Genomic DNA, 21,025 nt, shown 5'->3' with positions numbered 1-21,025 from the left:
TACCTGATCCGGACTACCCAGAAACACTGAAAATGCTAATGGTCATTAAATTCACGTATTTGTATGCCCCCGATACAATACGCCTGATATGAGGTGTATTGAGTCAAATTTTGAATCATGTCCAGTGAATGATTTGGATTGGCTGATTAAAATATAATGGATGTGAGGACTAGGTATCTAGGGCTTTTAGGGTATTCATGGCATATTGAAATGAATAGAATTTCTATTATCATCATAATCATAATCATCATCATCATATAAGCCTTGTCCCAACCCTATGGCGTAGTGACATTAATTTTATTTTGCCATTGCTTTCTATTTTGTGTTATATCCATCGTTAAATTAATTATTAGGTGTTTAACTTACTACTTCCACCCAATTCCTTTCTCATCTATCCCTAGTGCTTCTAATACCTTCAACTTGTTAAAGGTCACTTAGGCTGCGTTTGGAAACGATACAAATGGAGTGTAAATCCCGGTTCAGGGTAAATTTGCACTCTAGTTCACTTTTGCCTGTGTTTAGCAACACTCATTTATGCATTTACAAATGACACACCAATGCATATTTACATTGATAATAAGATATAAAAGTACATCAATAAAAAAAAGTAGTAGATTTGTATTCAAGTGGGCTTTTGATAAAAAAAAAAAAGAAAAAAATAAAGAACATATGCTTTATTGGAATTCATGTTTGCATCCATTACAGTTTAAAGTCTGTTTGGTAAGAAGGTAAATTTGTCAGTGCAAAACTAACTCAACTTTACAATTTATATAAACCGTTTTACACTTTACATATTTGCATTATTTGCAAATGCAGCCTAAAGTTCTAACAGGTATTGTAGATGATCTTCTATTCACATAACCAAACCACCATATATACAAAGAGCCAAATGGCTCATTAGTAAGGTCTCTGCAGAGACAGGTAGGGGTGTCAACGGACTGGTTTTGGGTTGGACTCCATCCAAATTAAAATCCATTTGGACGGATTGAATAGACCAATAAGACATATTGAATATGGACAGACTGGACGGACCAATATGAAATATTGGATTGGACCTGGTCCATCCATAATGAATATATATTGCATTGAGCCAATATCTGGTCCATTGATAGAAGATAAGAACATAGGGGTCAGTGGACAAAGTTTGAGTTGAAATCAATCTAAATTAATATGAATTTGAACAGATTGGACAGTCTTTGGACCAGTCCAAAATGGTCCAAAATATTCACTGGACTGGATTGGACCAGGTCCATTTGTAATGGACTCACATCGGACTTGACCTGATTGGACCAAATCCAGTCCAATTGACCCTCCTAGAGACAGGATAATATCCCGCCTACATCATGGTTGGGGGCTTATGGGCTATTCCATTGTGTAGACCCATGGAGCCCAGAAAAAAAACAAACAAACAAACAGAATCTACTTTATCTCATTTTATCAAAAATTTAGATGGGATCAACCGGTGGGCCGAAGCCCAAAGAAGTGTAAACGTCCGAGTTTCACCTAAGCATGGATACATAAAATCTTATTGTTATTTCATTTGTAGTGGAGTCTGAACACAATGTAACCCATCAATCCCTACACACAGGGTCTCAACCCAACAATTTATTATGGGCAAGGACCCAGCCATGAGCCAAGCAACTTTTTTGTCATAAACTAGCTCGGTTGCCAAAATGGTGGGACAAAAGTACTTCCACCTCCATGGTTGTGGTCCACGTCAGCTTTACACCTATTGCTTATAAAATTCTTTTCCTCCCTAAGTTGTTTCCCTTTAGATAAACTCTAAGGTTGTTCTCCACTTTCATGTACTTGTATAGTTATTCTCTCTCTCTCGTATTCGGGCAGGCTACAAACAAATAACTGTACAAAACCTACTGTAGTGTAGAAACCTCGAGCCCATAGGCGCTTGTAATTGCTGTTCGGCTGTTGTTTGGGAGATGCTGTTTTTTTTTTTTTTTTCAAGAAAAGAAAAAGAGAGATAGCAAATGGGTCTATCTGTCAGACTACAACTCTTTTCATACAAGATAGTCTGAACTCTGAACTGATAAGGTGAGGTGAGGTGAGATGAGATGGGGGCCATGTTATGCCGCATATTCAGAGCAGAGACCATCAGACCATTTCTCAATGCACATAGCCTCTACACCATCACCCAACAGCGTTTCTTAGCTCTCGGGGGTGATGAGGGGATTCCAGGAGACAGGATTTAGCATGCCCCCCCTCCCCCCATTGCCATGGTCTTTGTTAACCCACCTCTTTTCAGATTTCAGAAATCAGAATACTAATTTCAATCATTCCATGAGTCCCACTTCCTGCTTACCCTTATAATTTCTATATACAAAATTATTCCATTTAGTGTTTTTAGCATTCATCGTTAAAAATATAATATTGAAATATTATATGTATATAGAAGAATAAAATTTAATTGATTAGTGTGGTAGTGGTAGGGTGGAAAACTAATAATGGGCAGCGGAGGGATGTTCAGGTGGTGTCTCCAGTCTCCTGTCTCTCTCCATTCCTTTTATTTTATTTGAAATAAAAATAAAATGATCAATTAAATGGGGCGGGGCGTGGATGGAATGGGAATTGGGAAATGAGAAGAGGCAGCCCCCTTCTTGAACAGAACGCCCTACAATCAAAGCTAGAGCTAGAGCTACATCTATCTATAGAACCCTATTTATAGTAAGTAATAAAATAATTAATAATTCTATACCATCAATCTATCTATATCTATCTGCTGTTGCCTGCCTGGTGGGACGAGGTTGGGATGGTAAATAGTAATATAATAATGGCTACTTGCGAGTCTGGTAATTGTAATAAGTTGGTTGGTGAGGGGGGTGGAGGGGTGGGCCGGAGGCATCTGATGACGATCATCATGATGATGGATGGGCCTTACCTGACAAAAGCCCTTCTCTCTCTCCTCCCCATACATGATTGCTCGGCCCAATAGTTATGATTGACCACACGAGAGACGTATATCCCAAGCCAAACCCTCCGTCCTTTCTTCCTCTTTTTGTTCTCTTTCCTCTTCCCTCATCATCCCCACCTCCCTTTTCCTTTGCTCTATGAAAAGTCGTCCTTACCCCTCCACTCCTCGACAATTGCACGAGAATGCCACTCCCCATTACACGTGGTCCCCGTGGATGTGGCCATGTGCATGGTAATACACATGTACCTTTGCATCATGTATGCGGCACATTTTCTGCATTCTCGTGGTGGTTTTTGGTCTGTTTGTTCCAAGGCTCATGTAGTGATCAGTTGATTACTTGATATGTAGGTTATGATTACACATGCATAATTAATTCATTCTTCTTCTTGCTTGCATCCTTGATGTCCACTCAGTAGGGTTTTTTTTTTATTTTTTTGTTATCATCTCCCCACCATTACCACCATCATAATCATCCTCCATGTATTGGTATTATTTCCATTAATTCATAATAATAAACATAGAGACAGAGACTGGTGTATCATGGGCAGAAGGGATGGGAATGTAGGATTATGATGATGATGATGATAGTGCATGACAAATGCTTAATCATGATGTCGAAAGTCTTTTTAAGGGTTTCCAAATTTGCATGCGCAGTTTCCCTTTTTCCTATTGTTGTCATTTTAATCGAAGTTTTTAAAAAAGAAAGAAATGAAGAGGGTGGCATGACAAATATTCCTACCCTCCTCTCTTCTATCTCTTAGTCTTAGCAAACGACCAAGGAACAAGGAGAGAAGAAAGAGAGAGAGAGAAGGGACACTTTTCGTTTATTTAATCCTCATTTACAATCATATAACGATATAAATGATAGGAAGAAAAGTTTGGCAAACGACAACCCACGACAGTAGAAGGCCTTTTCTATCACACACATCAGGGAAGAATTTGACACTTGTTTTCTCTTTACTGGTGCTCAACAAAAGTTCTCTCTCCTTGTCCACTTCTTCTTTCTTCTTCTTCTTTTTAGAATAAGAATGTGCAGAGCCCATCAAAAAATCAGGAAAGAGAGAGAGAGAAATACAAATCTCTTTTTGCAGGGGAGAGAAGAGAGAGAAGAGAGATGGAGAAGACATGTATATTACAATGGGCCCAGGAATTCTCAAAAGGTAATGAGCAACAATGTATGTGGTAATGCTATCCATCCTGGCCCCGAATGGATGGGCCACTGCTTGAGTTGACCAGAGCCCAAAAAAACGGTTATAAATATTAGATGGTCCACAAAGGTTATTGGCATCGAGTGGTCCAACGCCAACCCATGCTTGTTCAAATCAAATCAGGTGCTTTTGCCCAATGAATGCAAACTAGTGGATTAGTGCTTGGGTTTGCTTCTTTTTCGCTTAGTTTCCATAAATTTCTGGGTTTCTTTTTGGTGGATAAAGAAGTAAAAGATTTGGGTTCGGATCCGCTCACGTGAGGACGGAACTTTTTTTTTTTTGTTTGTTTCACGTGGAATTGGACCGATCAACTGAACACCCATGGCCCACCTTGCATTATTATCCTCCATGAATCTCTCTCTCATGACAGCTTCTCCGTTTTCCTTCTCCTCTAGAAATTCAATGTGAACTACATACGATCTCAAAGGATGGGTTTGGACCGGGTCTGCTACATTGGATCTGGATGGGTATCCATGGTCTGGATCCATTTCATCGATCTCCAATTCTCCAAGTGTGAATTGCCAACAATAGTCAAGGGTTCTTTCCATTTCGAACATGGGACTACAGACTAATGTGTGAGAAGTTTTTGATTGCTGAGCAGGCAATTATTGCATGAAGGAACTTGGGAGTTATTCTATTGCTGCTACCTTTATCAATAAAATAAATGCAACGGTGAATAATAGGGGACCCACCACTATTATTAACTAGATCAACCGTTGGATTTATTGTGATTGTGTACCAAGAACATGCCAGTTTGGTATGTCTTAATGCTTCTAATGTATACGCACGCATCAGATAAGAGATTAAGAGAGAGAGAGAGAGAGAGAGAGTAGATGTATTGTAACCGAAGAAAACCGTTGAACTGTTGAAAATTCTGAGGATGAAATTGTGAAATAGAAATAGGTATTGTGTTCATACAAAAAGAAATCAACGGTGGAGAGAGCAGCAGGCGCCAGGCGGGGAGGGACTAGGGAGTGAGGAGATGAAAGAGAGTGAAGGTGCAGACTGAGAGTGCAGGAAGGCAGAGGCAGCCTGGACTCACGACTCACGAGGGAGGTGTGTAAAGAGAGAGTGATTGGAAATGAAATGCATCGAAAAGGGGAGACTGGAGAGCAGCTGGAGAAGCTCACCGTTGGCTTAGGTGTAAGAATAAGTAATCATGACGGTTGACTGACACGCACGCTTTCGCTTGGCTGACGGAGTGACGGGACTCTCTCTCTCTCTCTGCTGTGCTGTGCAACTGGTCCATCCCGAATCCGAGAAGGACGGTCCTGAGATCCTCTCATTGGGCGGATCCCCTCATAGCCGTCGATTTCGTACGACCTAACCCCTCCGCCCACTGAGTTGATCAATCACTGCTTCACTATTACCCAATTACTATGGCCATGATTTGGGCACATCTCATCCTGTGTTTTGATATATCGTCGTAACTCGAATAGTTGACAGGTTAAAACACCAAAATGCCCCCATTGAGTATGTCTTCTATTTACTTGATTTTGAGCGGGCACCAGGGGTAAAATGTATAGATTCAAACCACCACCACCCATTTACATTTACACCTCATCTGCATCTGGACATGGTTTTCGAGTAAATTATTTTCCGTTAAATCTAGCAAAAAACAGGGGGAACAGAAAAGAAAAACTTATCTATTGGACTCAAAAGGCCTTTGCTGGAACTTAAGGTGAATTGTCTGATGGGGTATACGCTTTAAGCCTTTAAACTGGATTCCAATTTGACAAGCCAAAAAATAAAAATGGAAAAAAACAAAGGAGGGCGGGCCCCTCGTACAAGGGGGGGAGGAGAATAGTCAGTTTGCCGTTGAATGAAAATGCTTGCAAGAATTAGAATCCAAGGAAAAAGCAAAAGCATGTATAATATAAGGGTTCTTTCCAATATCAATCAATTTAAGGAATCGCAATGGGTCCCCGTCTCTCCACAATCTATCCATGTTTCCACGGTTGTTACTTTGGCAAATTTTATTCAATTTTAGAATTTATGGGATATGTCCCCTCCTATCTTATCAATTTCTATTCTTTCCATACGCAATTGGCTACAGTTCGTTTTGGAGTTTTGGATTTTAATAATATAAATATTTATTGTATACAATAACTAGCAATCATCAAAGTATTAATATCAAGTAAGCGTGGATATGGATGGACATGCATATTCTTTACAAACAAATAGATACGGTTGAAATACACGAAAATACAGTAATATATACAAATTTTCTAAATATATCAATTACATTAATTTTAAAATTAAAATAACTACAAATAGAATATAAATATATAAAAAATATATATTTTTAATGGAAAATATATTACAATTAATATAACAAAATAAATAAATATTATATAATTTTATTAATAATCCACCAATAAAAAATCTAAGACTCATATTATATAATTTTACAAATTAATATATGCATAAAACCATTATATATTTTATTGTATTTAAGTTCATGTCACTATTAGGTTGGCTCCGTCACTAGTCACCATTGGTTCAAATTTTCTCAAACCGATATTAATTGAGATAGTTGAACCATTCAAGCCATTTGAACATGATGGTTAAACTTGTATGTTTTGGTAAAACCACAAGTTGGTTGAAGGCCAACTAACCCAAGAAATTGAACTACTGACCCATCTCCACTTGCAAAGTGCGATTTGTTGTTTTAACTTTTAAATAATAAATATGTTGATTACCATTTTTTTCGCATTAAAAAATATATCCACAGTATGGTTTTTGAATGAAGTTTGTTATTCAACATTATTATTATTATTATTATTATTACTATTATTATTATTACTATTATTATTATTATTACTATTATTATTATTATTATTATGTTGTGGATATGTCAAAGACACGTGCCGTTTACGAGTTTTGCGGTCATTTGGTATTCCCATTATCTTCATTAAATATTTGGTTAACACGTAGGGTTGAGATGCTTAATAATGGTGATTAAGACTTAGGAGGAGATTAATTAGGGTGTTTTACAAGTTATTAGAGATATTAAAGTTAAAGGTGGACCAAGTCTGGGCAAGTAATCATGAGCAGCGAAGCTTGAATGGAAAGGACGTGAGAGAGGGAGAGAGAGATGACGAAGAGAGACCATTCAATCACCCCATAATAATTTGCTGGGGTTCTGGGGAGGGCCCCACCAGAGAACGGGTAATAGAGGGCAAGCGCGGCCGTACTAATGATTGCTGCTGTGGAGTTGTCCCCTCTGGACGGGCAACTGTCCCCTCTCCGCCGCAACCATTATCATTGCCTTCACTGCCTCGCGCCCCCCACCTTCGTCCTCTCATTGGTCCACGTCATCCGTCTGTTCCCCTTTTCACCAATCATCTTCTCTTTCCCATGCCTCCCTCACGTGACTCTCCTGCCCCACTCTCCACGCCACCATCTGCGCATCCCTCCGTTTCTGATCTCTCTCTCTCTCTTTTTATTAATTTTTTATAAAATCGAATAAGATACGAGATTCTGTCTGCTCCAACGCAGAGAGCGAGTAGCGACTAGTCACATACTCACATGAGCACGATCAACAGGCGTATGGATGGACCACCGTTTATAACTTGACACGTATGACTCTTTCTTCACTGCCTTCCTTCGTTGCGTTATCTGCCAAACAATACCTAGTCGTCTAGCCCTGGCCTCTTGGGCCTCACCTCATACCTAATAAAATCACAAAATTACCCTTCTTAATTGCAATGGCGAGTTTTGGGATTCATTCGCAATCTTCTCCGGTGCTATAGCCTATAGTGGCTTACTTTCTTCCTAACTATAGATTTGGAAGACATTTCTATTAATTAGGGAGAGAGAAAGATTCTCTCCCGTTGTTTAAAGGTTGTGTTTTGATTTGAATGAAAAAAGTAGGAAAAGGCAAAAAAATCTTTACAAACTTTATATAAATTTCTCTATCTTTCCCTTCAAACCAAATATAGCTTAAGCGAACCATCTGTTTGGCAGAGCAAATTGGATTTTACATTTTAGGGGGTGCATCATATGCGTAGGTATATATAGTTATATATAAAGGAAAAAGAGAGATGGGTGTCCAGGTTTCCACTTTCCACCACCGTTGATTTGTAATACTCTGTCTCTTGTTATAAAAGAATGGGACCCGCATAATTGATTTCTACAGAAGTAATTAGTTCTGAGGCTGGGAATGGGGACTGGGGTGGGGGGAGGGGGAGAGGGAGAAACGAGTGGTACGGACACACCACCACCACCATAACTTGTGGTACACGACATCCAAGGTGGACGGTGGACCCATGATCGGTTCATCCACATCCGTTCCATAATCCCTCCTCCTTGCTTGATTCTCACTGTGAGCCAGGACTTGGTGCGTGTTTCATAGCATTACATGTGAGCCACGTGTACAATTAAATATACTCCATCGTTCAATAGCGTTTCAACCTTCAAAGGAAGAGAGGAAGAGAGAGGGGCTACTGCAATTGGCTGGATTCTCAAACGCAAAGGCAAGAAAAGGGTGGGGTCAGTTTCGTTGGACAGCACCACCTCTCCCACAATTCATGCTTCTCCCATGGGCCATGGCCTCTCCGGTCTCAGTCTCCACTCTCCACCACCTCACCTGTTCCTCTCCTCCCAACCCATTCCTTACCCTCTTATCATTAAAGTGTGCATGACTTCTATTATTGCAATGAACTAATAGTATGACATTTGTGACCTCATCTTCACTGGTAATCGCCGGTCACCCTTCGCCCCCTTTTACCACATAAGTACATAACTATACCTCTACGGCTCTGAAGCGATTACGGGGACCACCACAACCCCACAAGGCCACAGCTACCATCCAATTCCTGTCTTGGGCCTTATCGCCTTTATCTTTGACTTCTCTTCAAATCTATTTTATAGTAGATTGAAGATGAAGGGTAATTTTGGTCAAATATCCATATCCTCCCCCAATTAATAATTAATTAATTAATTATTATTATCGTCTTTGCTTAAATTAATTAAATTCACGCTGGGCGAGGGTTCAGACTTCAAAAGTAATTTTTCGGTTCGTTCAATCGCTTCACGACACGTGTCTCAAACGATGCCTTTCCAATGTAGGTGGTGTTGGTTGGTGAGTCAGCGTTTCCGCTGTCTGCGAACTGCAATCCAGTCTCAAGAGTCACTTCGCCTCCATTTTACTCTGCTGCTGCTGCTGCTGGTTCCTCTGCGACGAAATGCAAAAGATTAGTGATTAGTATGTAAAACAGCACTCACTCGGCTCGGGAACCACCAACTCGCTATCTCTCTTTCCCATTACTCTCTTAATGATCTAGTAGACGGAGACAGAGTCTACTTTGTGTAGGTCAGAAAGTCAATATCATCGGGATAATCATAGCCGTCTGATGGAGATTACATGATCTAGCATGTAATCTTTTTCGTTTAGCGCATCTTTTCGACAAGTATAAAAGGGAACAGCTAGATGACGTGGCGCATGTTGGTAAAGTTTGCAATTACTGTATAGTTCTTGACTAATTAATGTCTTGATTGACTGAACCTTTCTTTTTTATGGTCACATACTTGGTCAGGCCTAGTTTAACTCTCCTTCCATTTTCTCTCTTTTTTTTTTTTTCTACCTGAAAATCGTTTTTCTTTTGAAGAGAAGTAGAAAACAAAACAAAACAAAGCAAAGCAAAACCCTGTTTGATTCCACATTTTGATGACAGAAAGATCGTCCTTCTACTTTGTTTCCATCCTGTTGTGACTTGTGAGTTATTAATGGCAACAATAAAATAAGGGAAAACAACGTTACCGAGATCACTAATTCTCTCTGGTGATTCTTTTTATTTTCCTTGATTTTTTTTTTGTATTTAAATTTTAAATTGATTTCAGGTGTGTTTGTCAACCTGGGTTTGTCGGTCAAACTTCTTTTGCACAAGGCAAAAGAAAAAGGACTGTTTGTTTATATGCGTTTATATTAAGAGACCAGATAGAGTCTTTATAAAGACTCTTTTTCAAGCCAACTCTATCCCTCCTCTCGCTGACTGAGACTCTTCTTCTGGCTCTTTTTATCTCCTGTTTGTTTGGGTTTCTTCTTGGTCTGTACGAGACAGAGATGGAGTTGGGTTTGAGCTTGGGAGACGCCTCCAACGCCTTCGCTTTTGTGGACAAGAGTCATAAGGTTAGCGCCAAAGGTCTAGGGTTTTGCATGGGCTTAGGTGTTGGGATTGTTAACAGTAGAGAGGACGAGAAACTAGAAGCTGATGAACGGGATTCTGCTTTAAAGGATTCAGATGAAATGGAGGAGAAAAAGGATTCTACCGATCCGCCTATTCAGCTCGATCTTCTCCCTCCTGGTCCCGTCCCTCGTAAACCGCCTTCTTCTTCGCAGCTAATCTTTCCATGGCCAACTGAAAATGGTAATACCTGACGCGGCCAAGCGTCCACCCATATCTCCACTTTTGTTTTGTTATATTTGTTCTGTTAGGCGTCTTCATGTATTGTTTGTCTTGACGGGTTTTGGGCTGTCGCAGGTAATTCTGAAGCGGGTTCATCGGGTCACCTAGGGGCAACGGCGAGAGGGTTCGACGTCAACCGGTTGCCTGCGGCAGAGGATGCTGATGATGGGGCCGCAGTTTCTTCTCCCAACAGTACTGTTTCTTCGTTTCAGATGGATTTTTCCATTTATAGAGGCGGTAGTGGAGGCAACAAGAGAGATGCAGAAACTTCGGGAAATGAAGTTGAGGCGGAGAGAGCGTCCTCAAGAGCCAGTGACGAGGAGGAGAACGGCCTGACTAGGAAGAAGCTGAGACTCTCCAAAGAACAATCAGCCTTTCTCGAAGAAAGCTTCAAGGAACATAATACTCTTAACCCGGTAAGTAGAAATCCCGAGAGAGAGAGAGAGGGGGGGGGAACTTCATTCTATTTCTTTTGATTCATTTAGTTCATTTACTTTTAATGTATAGCAGAAACAAAAGCTTGCTCTTGCGAAGCAACTTAATCTTCGTCCTCGCCAAGTAGAGGTGTGGTTTCAGAACAGAAGAGCCAGGTACTTGGTTTGTTTATATTCATTAGTTTTTCTATTTTAAGCATATGTATTAAACGGCAATATCCTCGGTGACCATGTTTTGGGAAATGGCCGGGTTTGAATTAAATTACCTTTTTTATTCTTTGGTTTAACATTTGCAGGACGAAGTTGAAGCAAACAGAGGTAGACTGCGAGTATTTAAAGCGGTGCTGCGAGACACTGACGGAAGAGAACAGAAGGTTGCAGAAGGAACTGCAAGAGTTAAGAGCCTTGAAGACTTCCCACCCATTCTATATGCAGCTTCCAGCAACTACCTTGACCATGTGCCCTTCTTGCGAGCGCGTCGCCACCACCTCCACCACTCCATCCCCCACGACCGACGCAACCGCTGCTACCACCACCCCAATCCCCAACAAAGCCTCCGCCCTTTCTCTCACCAAACATAGGTTTTATCCCTTCTCTCATGCCTATGCCCACCCGTCTGCAGCTTCATGAGATAACGCGTAGCATAGCAGGTGGTCCTGAACTCCTGATGATGATTGTTGGTTCTGATCTGTGAATATCAAGACTTTCAGCTTCTTTTTGCAATTTATTAAACAGTTTCCAATATCGAATAGAGTGTCATTAATGATGGGGATTCTGAAATTAGCATTATTATTTATTTTTTGCTTCCTTTTCTGTGTTTTGTGGCCTTGTGGGGAAGATAGAAATAGAATTATAGAGAGAGAGAGAGAGATTAGGTCCTAAGCTAAAATCCAAACTTTTTTTTTTTTCTGATATTTTTGTACTAAATTTGGTATGGAAAAAAATACAGGAAATCAGATTAAACGGTTCTGTAAATAGACTATATAGTCATTATTAACGTGGACAATGTGGTCATTTTGAGAGAAGATGGAAGGGTTGTTGTACTGGAGAGGTAACCTTTAGGCCTTGTGCTTCAGGTTGTCTTTTTAATCCATTCACTCCTAAAAAGAAAAAAAGGACCTTTAAATTCCATACACGAGAAGATATGTGGAGTACATATTAATGTAAGGGGTTCATCCATCGCCCATCACAGCGGTCACGTGAGGTCCCATATCCTTATGGACGTTATTAGTAAGCCCAACCAAGCTAGGCAGCAAAGCATTCGTTGTGATGATAAAAGAAGGTTTTAATTATTATTAGTTAATTCTGGGGCTTAATCAAGGGATTATAATATTGGCCGACCAGGAAACTCCTTAGGCTTTGAGGAACAAATGGGGACACGGGTGACCTAAAAGATGGAAGGATCAACACCCATAAAACCATTATTTTAAGTCATCCAATGATTTGTGCTGGGTTAGTGTTGCTAAAACTTTCCACAATGGTAAAAAGGGTACATATAAACAAGTAACATTTTGTCTATTTCCACGTGTCGGGCAAAGGATATGGGACTGCTAGGGTCCCACTAATGCAAAAACATCAACTTGACCAGATCCAGATGGGTTCTAGCCATTTGATTTGTGCACAACTTTTGGACCTTTCCTATGGTAGACATCAATGGTTGCTAATGGAAACAGTAAAAGTAGGTTCAAGCTTATCATTTTTAGCCCATCAATTCATTTAATATGTTGGGCTTGATCCTTTCTATTGTCGTAATGCACTCAGTTATTGTCTTCTTGTTTAGCCCATCAATTCATTTTTTTTTCTTTCTTATTTTATAAGAATTTTTTTAACTAAAACCATATCTAAGACTAAGAGTTTAATAATATGATTTAAGAGGTCAGTTTATAAGTTGAAGTGGCTAGTACAAGGGCTAGGGTAGGGCGAGGAATGATAAGGCTAGGATAAGGCTTAGATGATGATGTTTATACTTTATACCCAAGAGTTAGAGATTAGAGAATGGTAGTTATAGTTGGGGGGACATTCATATTAGGTAGAGGATCCAGGAATGATGTAACCCACAGACGGGATGTGGTTCCATGTTCGGCAGGGCCATTTATATATATATATATATATATATATACCCAGCCCAGTAGTTCCTTGTCCTAGTTTAACTAATAACATCTGGGTCGGTTGGTTGGTTGACCCGACTCTAGCCCGGATGTTATTAGCCGCTCCTTTTTCATAATCCGGTTGTGAATGGTTGAGTACTCACCAATCAATCGTAATTGTTGGAATGGGAATAGCTGACGAAGGATAAAAAGTAGTAGTAGATGGTGGCAAAGGCAGCGTCAGCGTTAAAAAGAAGTGGGGAGTTGGGAAGCATGAAAAAGATTAAAAGCATTAAGCATGGGGAGTAATGAGATTGAGGTATCAGTTCTGGCCGAGTCCCACTTGGGGTAGGTTGCCATCTTCTGCACGAAAATGTGGAATGATTGGGGGATTTAACGCAAAGAAAGGAAACATCAAACATGGGACGGGAGAAGGAGATGAGAAGTTAATCACAAGTTGTTTTTCTGTTTGTTTGGGGAGTTGAGATATAAAAAGCAAGTGGCTTTTGACTTTTACGAAAGATCTTTGTAAATCTTCCTTATCCGTTAAATCAAGAATAAAGATCCACCATGATTTAAGCAATTAGGTTGTATTGGTTGGTAGTGGTGATGGTGGCGGTGGCGGTGGTGGTGGTGGCTTTATAACAATAGAATAAGATTATTAGTATATTATACATATATAGTTGACGAAAGATGGAAATGTTCATAGGACCTAGTCCTCCCAAACATGCTGCTGTCCTTCCTTTTTAATTTTGGCTGGGAGCTGTGACATCACTGCCTTTATCCTCTTGATTCCGATTGACTCTCATCCATCATCCACCTCATCCCTTCGCCACTTCTTTGTTCTCCAACGCCGGAGACAACCCGACCAAATCCAACTGAACTGGATATAGCCACCCAATGCTACCAAAATCATCTATCTTGCTTTTTCTTTTTCCTTCTTTTTTTCTTTTAACCAAAGACCAGTTCGGATCCATTGTATTGTAGCGGATCACTTTGCATTTTGCAAGTGCCCTTTGAATCTATTTCTGTTATCAAGTAGGTTAAAATTTTGATTTCTAAATTGTCTTTTCTAGGCAATTTACTACATATGTTATTGTTGTCGCGCGGGTTGGCCGAGGGCAACAAGGTAAATTCATCCTTCAAGTTCTTAACATTAGTCGAGGACCTCGAGGCCTCGGAAGAGGTTGACCGAAGTCGAGGGCGGCAAGCCAAAGTGAAGTACTCCTTCCGAGGACTATGGTAGCCGAGGACTGCAGTCGAAGCGAGGTCTACGATGACCTGAGATGCTGCAAGGCAGGAAGTGTCAGAGACCTCGGGGTGGATACCCGTGGCTGAGGCTCCGACGCTCAAGTTAATAAGAGGTGTGAAGTAGGGGAGAGTGCAAAAGTGCTCCCTGAGATAGTCCTCGGGTGCACCAGGTCTCCTTGAATTAATGCTAGGTAGACAATGTAGGTGCAAAAAGTAAATGAGTGAGTGATGTTGGAGTTACTCCATTCTAGCAGCCCCTTTTAAGGGGTAGTTACCTCTTATTTATACTTGAGCGTGCTAGTGGTAGGTGAAGATGAACGCCTCGGATGAGAGCCATATGAGGTCAGGTTGCAGGTCCTGGCGGTACCGCCAGATAGTTATGTGATTGGCTCCGTACGAAGGCAGTAGGGCTCTCGCCTACTGTGGCTGACGTGAGCAAACATTAATGGGCTAGGCCTTCCAGCCCTATGAGGATTGGGCCAACCTAACCCACATCACTTGCCCCCCACTCCTGAGACCGAGGTGACGCCTCGGCGTTTACCCGTAATGAGGGTGGTAATCGAAGTGAGGCTTGGTTTCAGTCATTGGGAGTAGTAGTCATTATGCCTTCAGAATCGTCATCCGAGGGATGCCCTATAGTGGCGTCGTCTTCTCTATTCACGTCGTCACTCTTCAGTTTGAAAGCGCGAGTGAAGTGGATGCTTTGGCCTGGCGGGGTGTCCCATATACCGCACGGGCAGTCACGTTAGCGGGGCTACCGTGGAGGGGGCGGCCATCCCAGGAGTCCTGTCTTTGCGGTTCACCCAACGTCGTTTCGCCTTCTGAGGGCCTACGCTAGGAGGTGCGGTGAGACTGATTCGCAGGAGCGGGGGGCTCCCGTGTCCGTTGGATCTGCGTCGATCTGAATCGTTGCTTTGAGCGTCATTTCGTCTTCCGAGGGCCAGCTCTAGGGGGCTCCCGCGTCCGTTGGATCTGCGCTGATCTGAACCGTTGCTTTGGGTGTCGTTTCATCTTCCGAGGGCTTGCGCTAGGTGGTGCGTCGCAGTTGGATGGTGGGAGCGGATTGGTTTCAACCGTCGGATTTAGAGAAATCCTGGCCGCTCATTTTCCTTTAAATAGGGACCCTAACAGTGGTTTTCTTCCCAATTTGAACTTAGACGCCCTAGCTCTCGAGTGAATGCAGCTCCCCAACTCCCAAGTCTCTAGAACTTCTTTACTTCTTTCCTTCTTCGAGACATTCTACCATCTTTTAGGTAATCTTAATCATGTCATTTTTAGACTCTGGTCTTGAGTGCCATGAGCTCTCGAAAATCTCGGGAGGGAGCTCTCTTGCAACCCCCTCTCCCTTGTCCTCTCTAGGTTGTTTAGCTATAGTCCCCCATCGACGGGAGGTGGCCATTTTGAGAGAGGTTAACCTTGGGGGGGGGGGTAGTCACCGGGGAAATGGCTCTCCCATGAAAGCGCCGTCGAGGGAGCCTGAGGGACCTCCTTTCTCCAAGGGTGATGCCGCGGAACTCGTCGCCGGACAAGTAGATGGAGTGTTGTCCAAAGGGTGGCTGATGCTAGTGTCCAACGTTCGGAGTTTGACAGCTCCTTGGACGTGTGCCAGGTCAAATCCCTGGCAAATATACCTTGGTCTTACTGCTTGAGGGTCCCCGACATGGGAGATAGGCCGTGGAGGGAAATCTATATCTACCAGCATTTTTTAGAGTCTGGCCTTACGTTTCCCCTCCCAACCCTAATATCCGAACTGTTGGAGTGGTACAACATCACTATCAGCTAGCTCGTACCTAACGCCCTCAGGACCATTTTGGCGATGATGGTGTGGGCTCAGCTCAGGGGCATGGAGTTGACGTTGAGACTATTCCGTGCCATGTTCGTGTCAAGGAAGCACGCTTCCGAGGCCAACATGTACTACTTTCACCCGAGGAGAGGGAAGCCAGTGCACAACCCCTCTTCCGTTCACGGGTGGAAGGACAAGTTCTTTTACGTCTCCTGCCCCGAAGGCTGGCGCTTCAAGTCCGACTGGGGGGAGGTCCGCGTCGTTGTCAAGAAATGTCCCCCACCGCTCCGAAATGAAGAGGTTGCAGCAGTGGCTCATCTACTTGTGATGGGAACATTCCATGTGATGTCGGTGGAGGAGGAGGTCCCTATAGTCTTCGCTGGGATTAGCCCTGCCTCTCTTGGTAGGAGAGGTTCTGTAGTTAGTGCATCTTCCATGTTCTTTTCTTTTCCTTTTTGCTGATGTGCTAACTACTTTCCTTTGCTATTTCGCAAAAGTGCCAATGGACGTCAATGAATGCTTGTTGGTGAAGGCCCGGGCAAAGAGTGCTGGGAAGAAGGCCAGTGGACAGACGCCGAAGAGGCCCAACGATGAAGCTGCCCCCTGCCCTGAGGAAGGGGGGATATTTGCAAATACCCGCCAAGGGGAAGTAGTCGGTGGTGGCACTGTAGAGGATGGTGGAGGTGCCGAAGAAGCCCACCACCCGGAAAGAGGCGCCGAAAAGGCCCATGGAGGGGCCTGAGGCGGGAAAGAAGAGGTCCACCACTGACACATCGGAGGAGGAGCCCCTGCGGAAGCTTGCCAACACAAATAGGCGGGTCAAAGAGGTGGTGCCGAGGTCCGGTACTAGGAACGCCCATCCGTGCCTTTATCAGCCCCTCCATTAGTACAGGGTGCATCCGAGCGGACCAAAGGGGCTGGTAAGACTTTCTGCTGAGGGAGCGCTACTGCCTTCTGCAAAGCGACTCCAAGTTGATTTACGACGAGGGCCTGTACAACTTGGCCGAGGTAAGACTTTTTTCAATATTTCATCATATATATGTTTCTTTTTATTTTTTATTTTCGATGATCGATTTTGTGATAGGCCTATCTACACTTCCTTGGATTGGGGGAACAAACAAGGCTGGCCATGGGTCGCACCGACAAGGCCGAGAAGGAGAAGAAGGCCGCGGAGGAGAAGCTTCATAAGGTAACTGCCGCCACCGAGGAGAAGCACCAGAAGGTCCACAAGGCGCTTCTGGACAAACAATCGCTTCGGGACCACCTCGAAGTTCAGCTGCAAGAGGCGTGGCAAGGGCTCTGCAAAGAGCAAGTGGAGCGGGTGCAGCTGGAGAGCATCGTCATGGAGGGGGAGAGACTAGCTGCCGAGGCGGAGGTGAAGTCTGCCGAAAAGAGAGCGCCCGAGGCAGTGGAGGCGTACAAAAAGTCTTCCAACTACCTGGATGCGTTGGCAGAGTACACTTCGTCATCTTACCTCGACAGTATTGAAGATACTAAGAAGGCACTCCTACTAGTGCTGCCGGATTTTGATGTCGAGGAACTGCAAGTGATCCCCGATGCTCCTATCGAGGCTCCCCCTACCGAAGACGCCGCTCCCCCTCCTACCAATGGTGAGGCACGGGCGTAGACTTCCCCCCTTCTTATTTTGTTCTGTTGCTGTAATAGTTGCCATCTATTTTGTTTTGTTTTTTTTTTTTGTTTTTTTTTCCGAACACAATACAAAATTTTGTAAAGGCTGTACAAGATCAAAATTGAATAGTGAATGAAGTGAATGAAGTCATTTTATGTGTACATTGTGTTTGGTGAATGAAGTCATTTGTAAAGGCTGTACAAGATCAAAATCGTGCCGAACACACGATTCAGCCGTAGTATTCGTTTATTTGCATGCTCATCTCGGCTTGTTGGGGTATTGGGAGTCGAGGCGGAGTCATACGCTCAAGGCAAGGCTCGCTTGGCCTCCAAATCCTGTGCTATCTCAGACAAGGCCAAAGAGACCTGGCACCCTAGCCGAGGTTTAAGGCCGAAGTATACCACCGAGGTACTTGGGTGGATGAAGAGACACGACGGAGTAGCATCATCAGGGTGCAGCTCCCCTGACTCGTTCTTACCAAGTGCTTTCTTGGGGGAGGCCGAGGGCCTTGTCTCGTTATTTTCTTTGCGTTAAGTGCAGATAGTCGAGGGGGTCACCACACTCCGAGGTGACAAGGTGATGAGGTGAAGTGAAGATAATCTTTGCTTCATTTATTCATTACTTTCATAAAAAAATTACATTCATCTATAGTACATTTGGAGGTTCTCTGTGTTCCACGTCCGAGAGACGGGTCTTCCATCTATGCTTTCCAACCAAAATGTGTCGGGGCCGAGAGCTTGCTTAATCCGGTAGGGGCCTTCCCAATTGGGGCCAAACTTCCATACTCCAGGTTCGGGAACCATAACCTTCTTGAGGACGAGGTCTCCCTCTCTGTACTGCTTTTTTTTTTCACTCTAGAGTTGTAGTAGCGGGCCACTTGCTGCTGATAGACAGTGATCCAAATCTGTGCTCATCACTCTCATCCTTGGTATACCCTTGGATCCGAAGCATTGGTTGGCCAATCTCCACTGGGATCATTGCTTCTATGCCATAGGTCAGGCCGAAAGGGGTTTCGTCCGTCGCTGTCCGACGTGTGGTTCGGTACGCCTAGAGGACGCTGTGTAGTTCATCGACCCACATGCCTTTAGCTCTATCCAACCTGGTCTTCAGTCTGTCCAGAATGGTTCTATTCGTGACCTCGGCCAAACCGTTCGTCTAGGGGTACCCCATCGAGGTGTACTGTTGCCTAATGCCGAGGGAGGTGCACCATTCTTGGAATTTAGCGTCATCAAACTATTTTCTGTTGTTCGTAACCATCATGTGGGGGAGGCTGAAGCGACAAATAATGTTCTTCCAAAAGAAGTTCTGAATTACTCGTGTAGTGATAGTGGATAGGGGTTCAGCCTCTACCCATTTAGTAAAGTAATCCACAACAACGACGAGGTACTTCCTACCTCCCATTGCTTGAGGGAAGGGGTCGAAGAGGTTCATCCCCCACTAAACAAAGGGCCAGGGGTTACTGAGGGCCGAGAGGGTGGTGGCTGGTTGATGGCAAAGGTTGGGATGTCTCTAACACTAATCACATTTCCACACCATCTCGACCGCATCCTTGTGAAGTGTCGGCTGATGTACCTTTGCCTCAAAGGTTTTTGGGCTAGGGTCCGGCCGCAGATGCCTTCATGAATATCCCGAAGCATGTACTCGCCCTCCTCCCTGCGGAGGCATCGTAGGTAAGGCAAGGTGAAGGACCTCCTACACAACTTTCCTTCTAACAAAGTGTAGTGTGTTGCCTGTCATTGGAGTTTCCGGGCTTCGTTCTTGTCATCGGGTAGCCGCTCCGTCAGTAGGAAGACGATGATAGGATCCATCCAAGATGGTTCAGCCTCCACGGCTAGGATTTGGAGGTCTTTCATGGAGGGCCGGGCTAGTCTTTCCACGCACACAGTGAGGCCGAGGACCGCATCCGAGGTGTTCACCAATTTGGAGAGGGCATTGACTCAGGAGTTCTCAGCTCACGGGACTTGCTGTAGAGAGAAGAGCGAGGTAAATAGCCATGCTTTGTTCTCTGGCCTCGTACTCACCGTTGACTTGATTCACCACCAGCTACGAGTCGCTGAGGACTTCGACGTGCTTGGAATCGAGGTCTCGGGCGAGTTGCAACCCCGCCAAGAGGGCTTCGTACTCGACTTTGTTGTTGGATGTAGGGAACTTGAATCTCAACTCATACTCTATGACAACATTGTCGGAGGTGAGGAGAATGAGGCCCGCTCCACTCTCTTTGGCATTGGATGAACCATCAACAAAAAGTCTCCACACGGGGGGGACCTCCTCGGCCAATCATGCTTCTTCTGGCTCATCTTCGCGAGGTCGGCCGAGGGGCTTGCTGAAAGTGCTTTCTGCTAAAAAGTCAGCCAAGGCTTGCGCATTGATTGCGGGCCTCGGCTGGTACGGTATGTCAAACTTTGACAGTTCTATTGCCCACTTAATCAAGCATCCCGAAGTCTCTAGATTGGCGAGGATGGCCCTGAGGGGCTAATTTGTCAAGACCACTATGGAGTGGGCTTGGAAATATGGCCTGAGCTTTTTGGCCGAGGTCATGAGGGCATAAGCTAGATTTTCCACTTCGGGGTACCGACTCTCGGCGTCACTGATGACCTTACAAACATAGTATACAGGTCTTTGGACTTCATCATCTTTCACCAGGACCGAGCTGATGGCCTCGTCTCCGGATGATAGGTACAAGTATAGGGTTCCCCCTGATACTGGCCAAGTGAGCTCATTAAAAGCACGTTGGCACTCCTCCGTTCACTGAAAATCTTTCAGTTTCTTGATGGCACAGAAGAAGGCCAGGCAGTGGTCTGCTAATTTCGACATGAATCGGTTGAGGGCGGCTACCCTGCCGGTGAGTCTTTGAGTCTCCTTTACTGACCAAGGGGGTGCCATGTCTAGTATGGCCTGCACCTTGCTTGGGTTGGCTTTAATGCCTCTTTGAATGACAACAAAGCCTAAGAATTTCCTCGAGGTAACCCTGAAGGCACACTTGCTCGGATTGAGCTTTATGCTGAATTTACGCAGAGTATCAAAGGTCTCGGCCAAGTCTGAAGTATGCGCTTTGCCCTTCAGGCTCTTCACCACCATGTCGTCCAGGTAGGCTTCGACGTTCCTCCCCATCTGATTCTTGAAAATCTTGTTGACAAGGCACTGGTAAGTGGCCCGTGCATTCTTAAGGCCGAACTGCATTACCTTGTAGTAATACACGCCATACTCGGTGATCAAAGATGTCTTTCCTCGTCGTCGGGGTGCATTTAGATCTGCTTGTACCCTGAGAAGGCATCCATGAAGCTAAGTAGTTCATA

The 21,025-nt window shown here is 43.8% G+C and overlaps 1 protein-coding gene across 2 annotated transcripts; it reads left to right on the top strand.

Annotated features, from left to right (window-relative positions):
- Nucleotides 1-10,092: 10,092 nt before the first annotated feature.
- LOC104597569 (homeobox-leucine zipper protein HAT14) lies at nt 10,093-12,003 on the top strand. Of its 2 annotated transcripts, none has more exons than XM_010259187.3 (4): nt 10,093-10,505; nt 10,620-10,960; nt 11,052-11,134; nt 11,275-12,003. In XM_010259187.3, the coding sequence occupies exons 1-4, from the start codon at nt 10,202-10,204 to the stop codon at nt 11,606-11,608; spliced, it is 1,062 nt and encodes a 353-aa protein (XP_010257489.1). In that variant the 5' UTR covers nt 10,093-10,201; the 3' UTR covers nt 11,609-12,003. The 2 variants fall into 2 exon arrangements, with proteins under 2 accessions (XP_010257489.1, XP_010257490.1); XM_010259188.3 differs by having other exon boundaries at nt 10,095-10,505; nt 11,055-11,134; nt 11,275-11,786.
- The last annotated feature ends 9,022 nt before the right edge of the window (nt 12,004-21,025 follow it).

Source organism: Nelumbo nucifera, chromosome 7 (assembly GCF_055504915.1).
Source record: "Nelumbo nucifera cultivar China Antique chromosome 7, China Antique-T2T, whole genome shotgun sequence".
NCBI lineage: Eukaryota > Viridiplantae > Streptophyta > Magnoliopsida > Proteales > Nelumbonaceae > Nelumbo > Nelumbo nucifera.
The sequence above is the reverse complement of the archived record's forward strand: the minus strand, read 5'-3'. Positions and strand labels throughout refer to the sequence as shown.

Bases quoted from the DNA above. Each gene is read 5' to 3' on its own strand.
- LOC104597569 (XM_010259187.3), top strand. From the start codon at position 10,202: ATGGAGTTGGGTTTGAGCTTGGGAGACGCCTCCAACGCCTTCGCTTTT. The intron at 10,506-10,619 runs GTAATACCTGAC...GGGCTGTCGCAG, and splicing joins TCCATGGCCAACTGAAAATG to GTAATTCTGAAGCGGGTTCA. The intron at 11,135-11,274 runs GTACTTGGTTTG...TAACATTTGCAG, and splicing joins TTTCAGAACAGAAGAGCCAG to GACGAAGTTGAAGCAAACAG.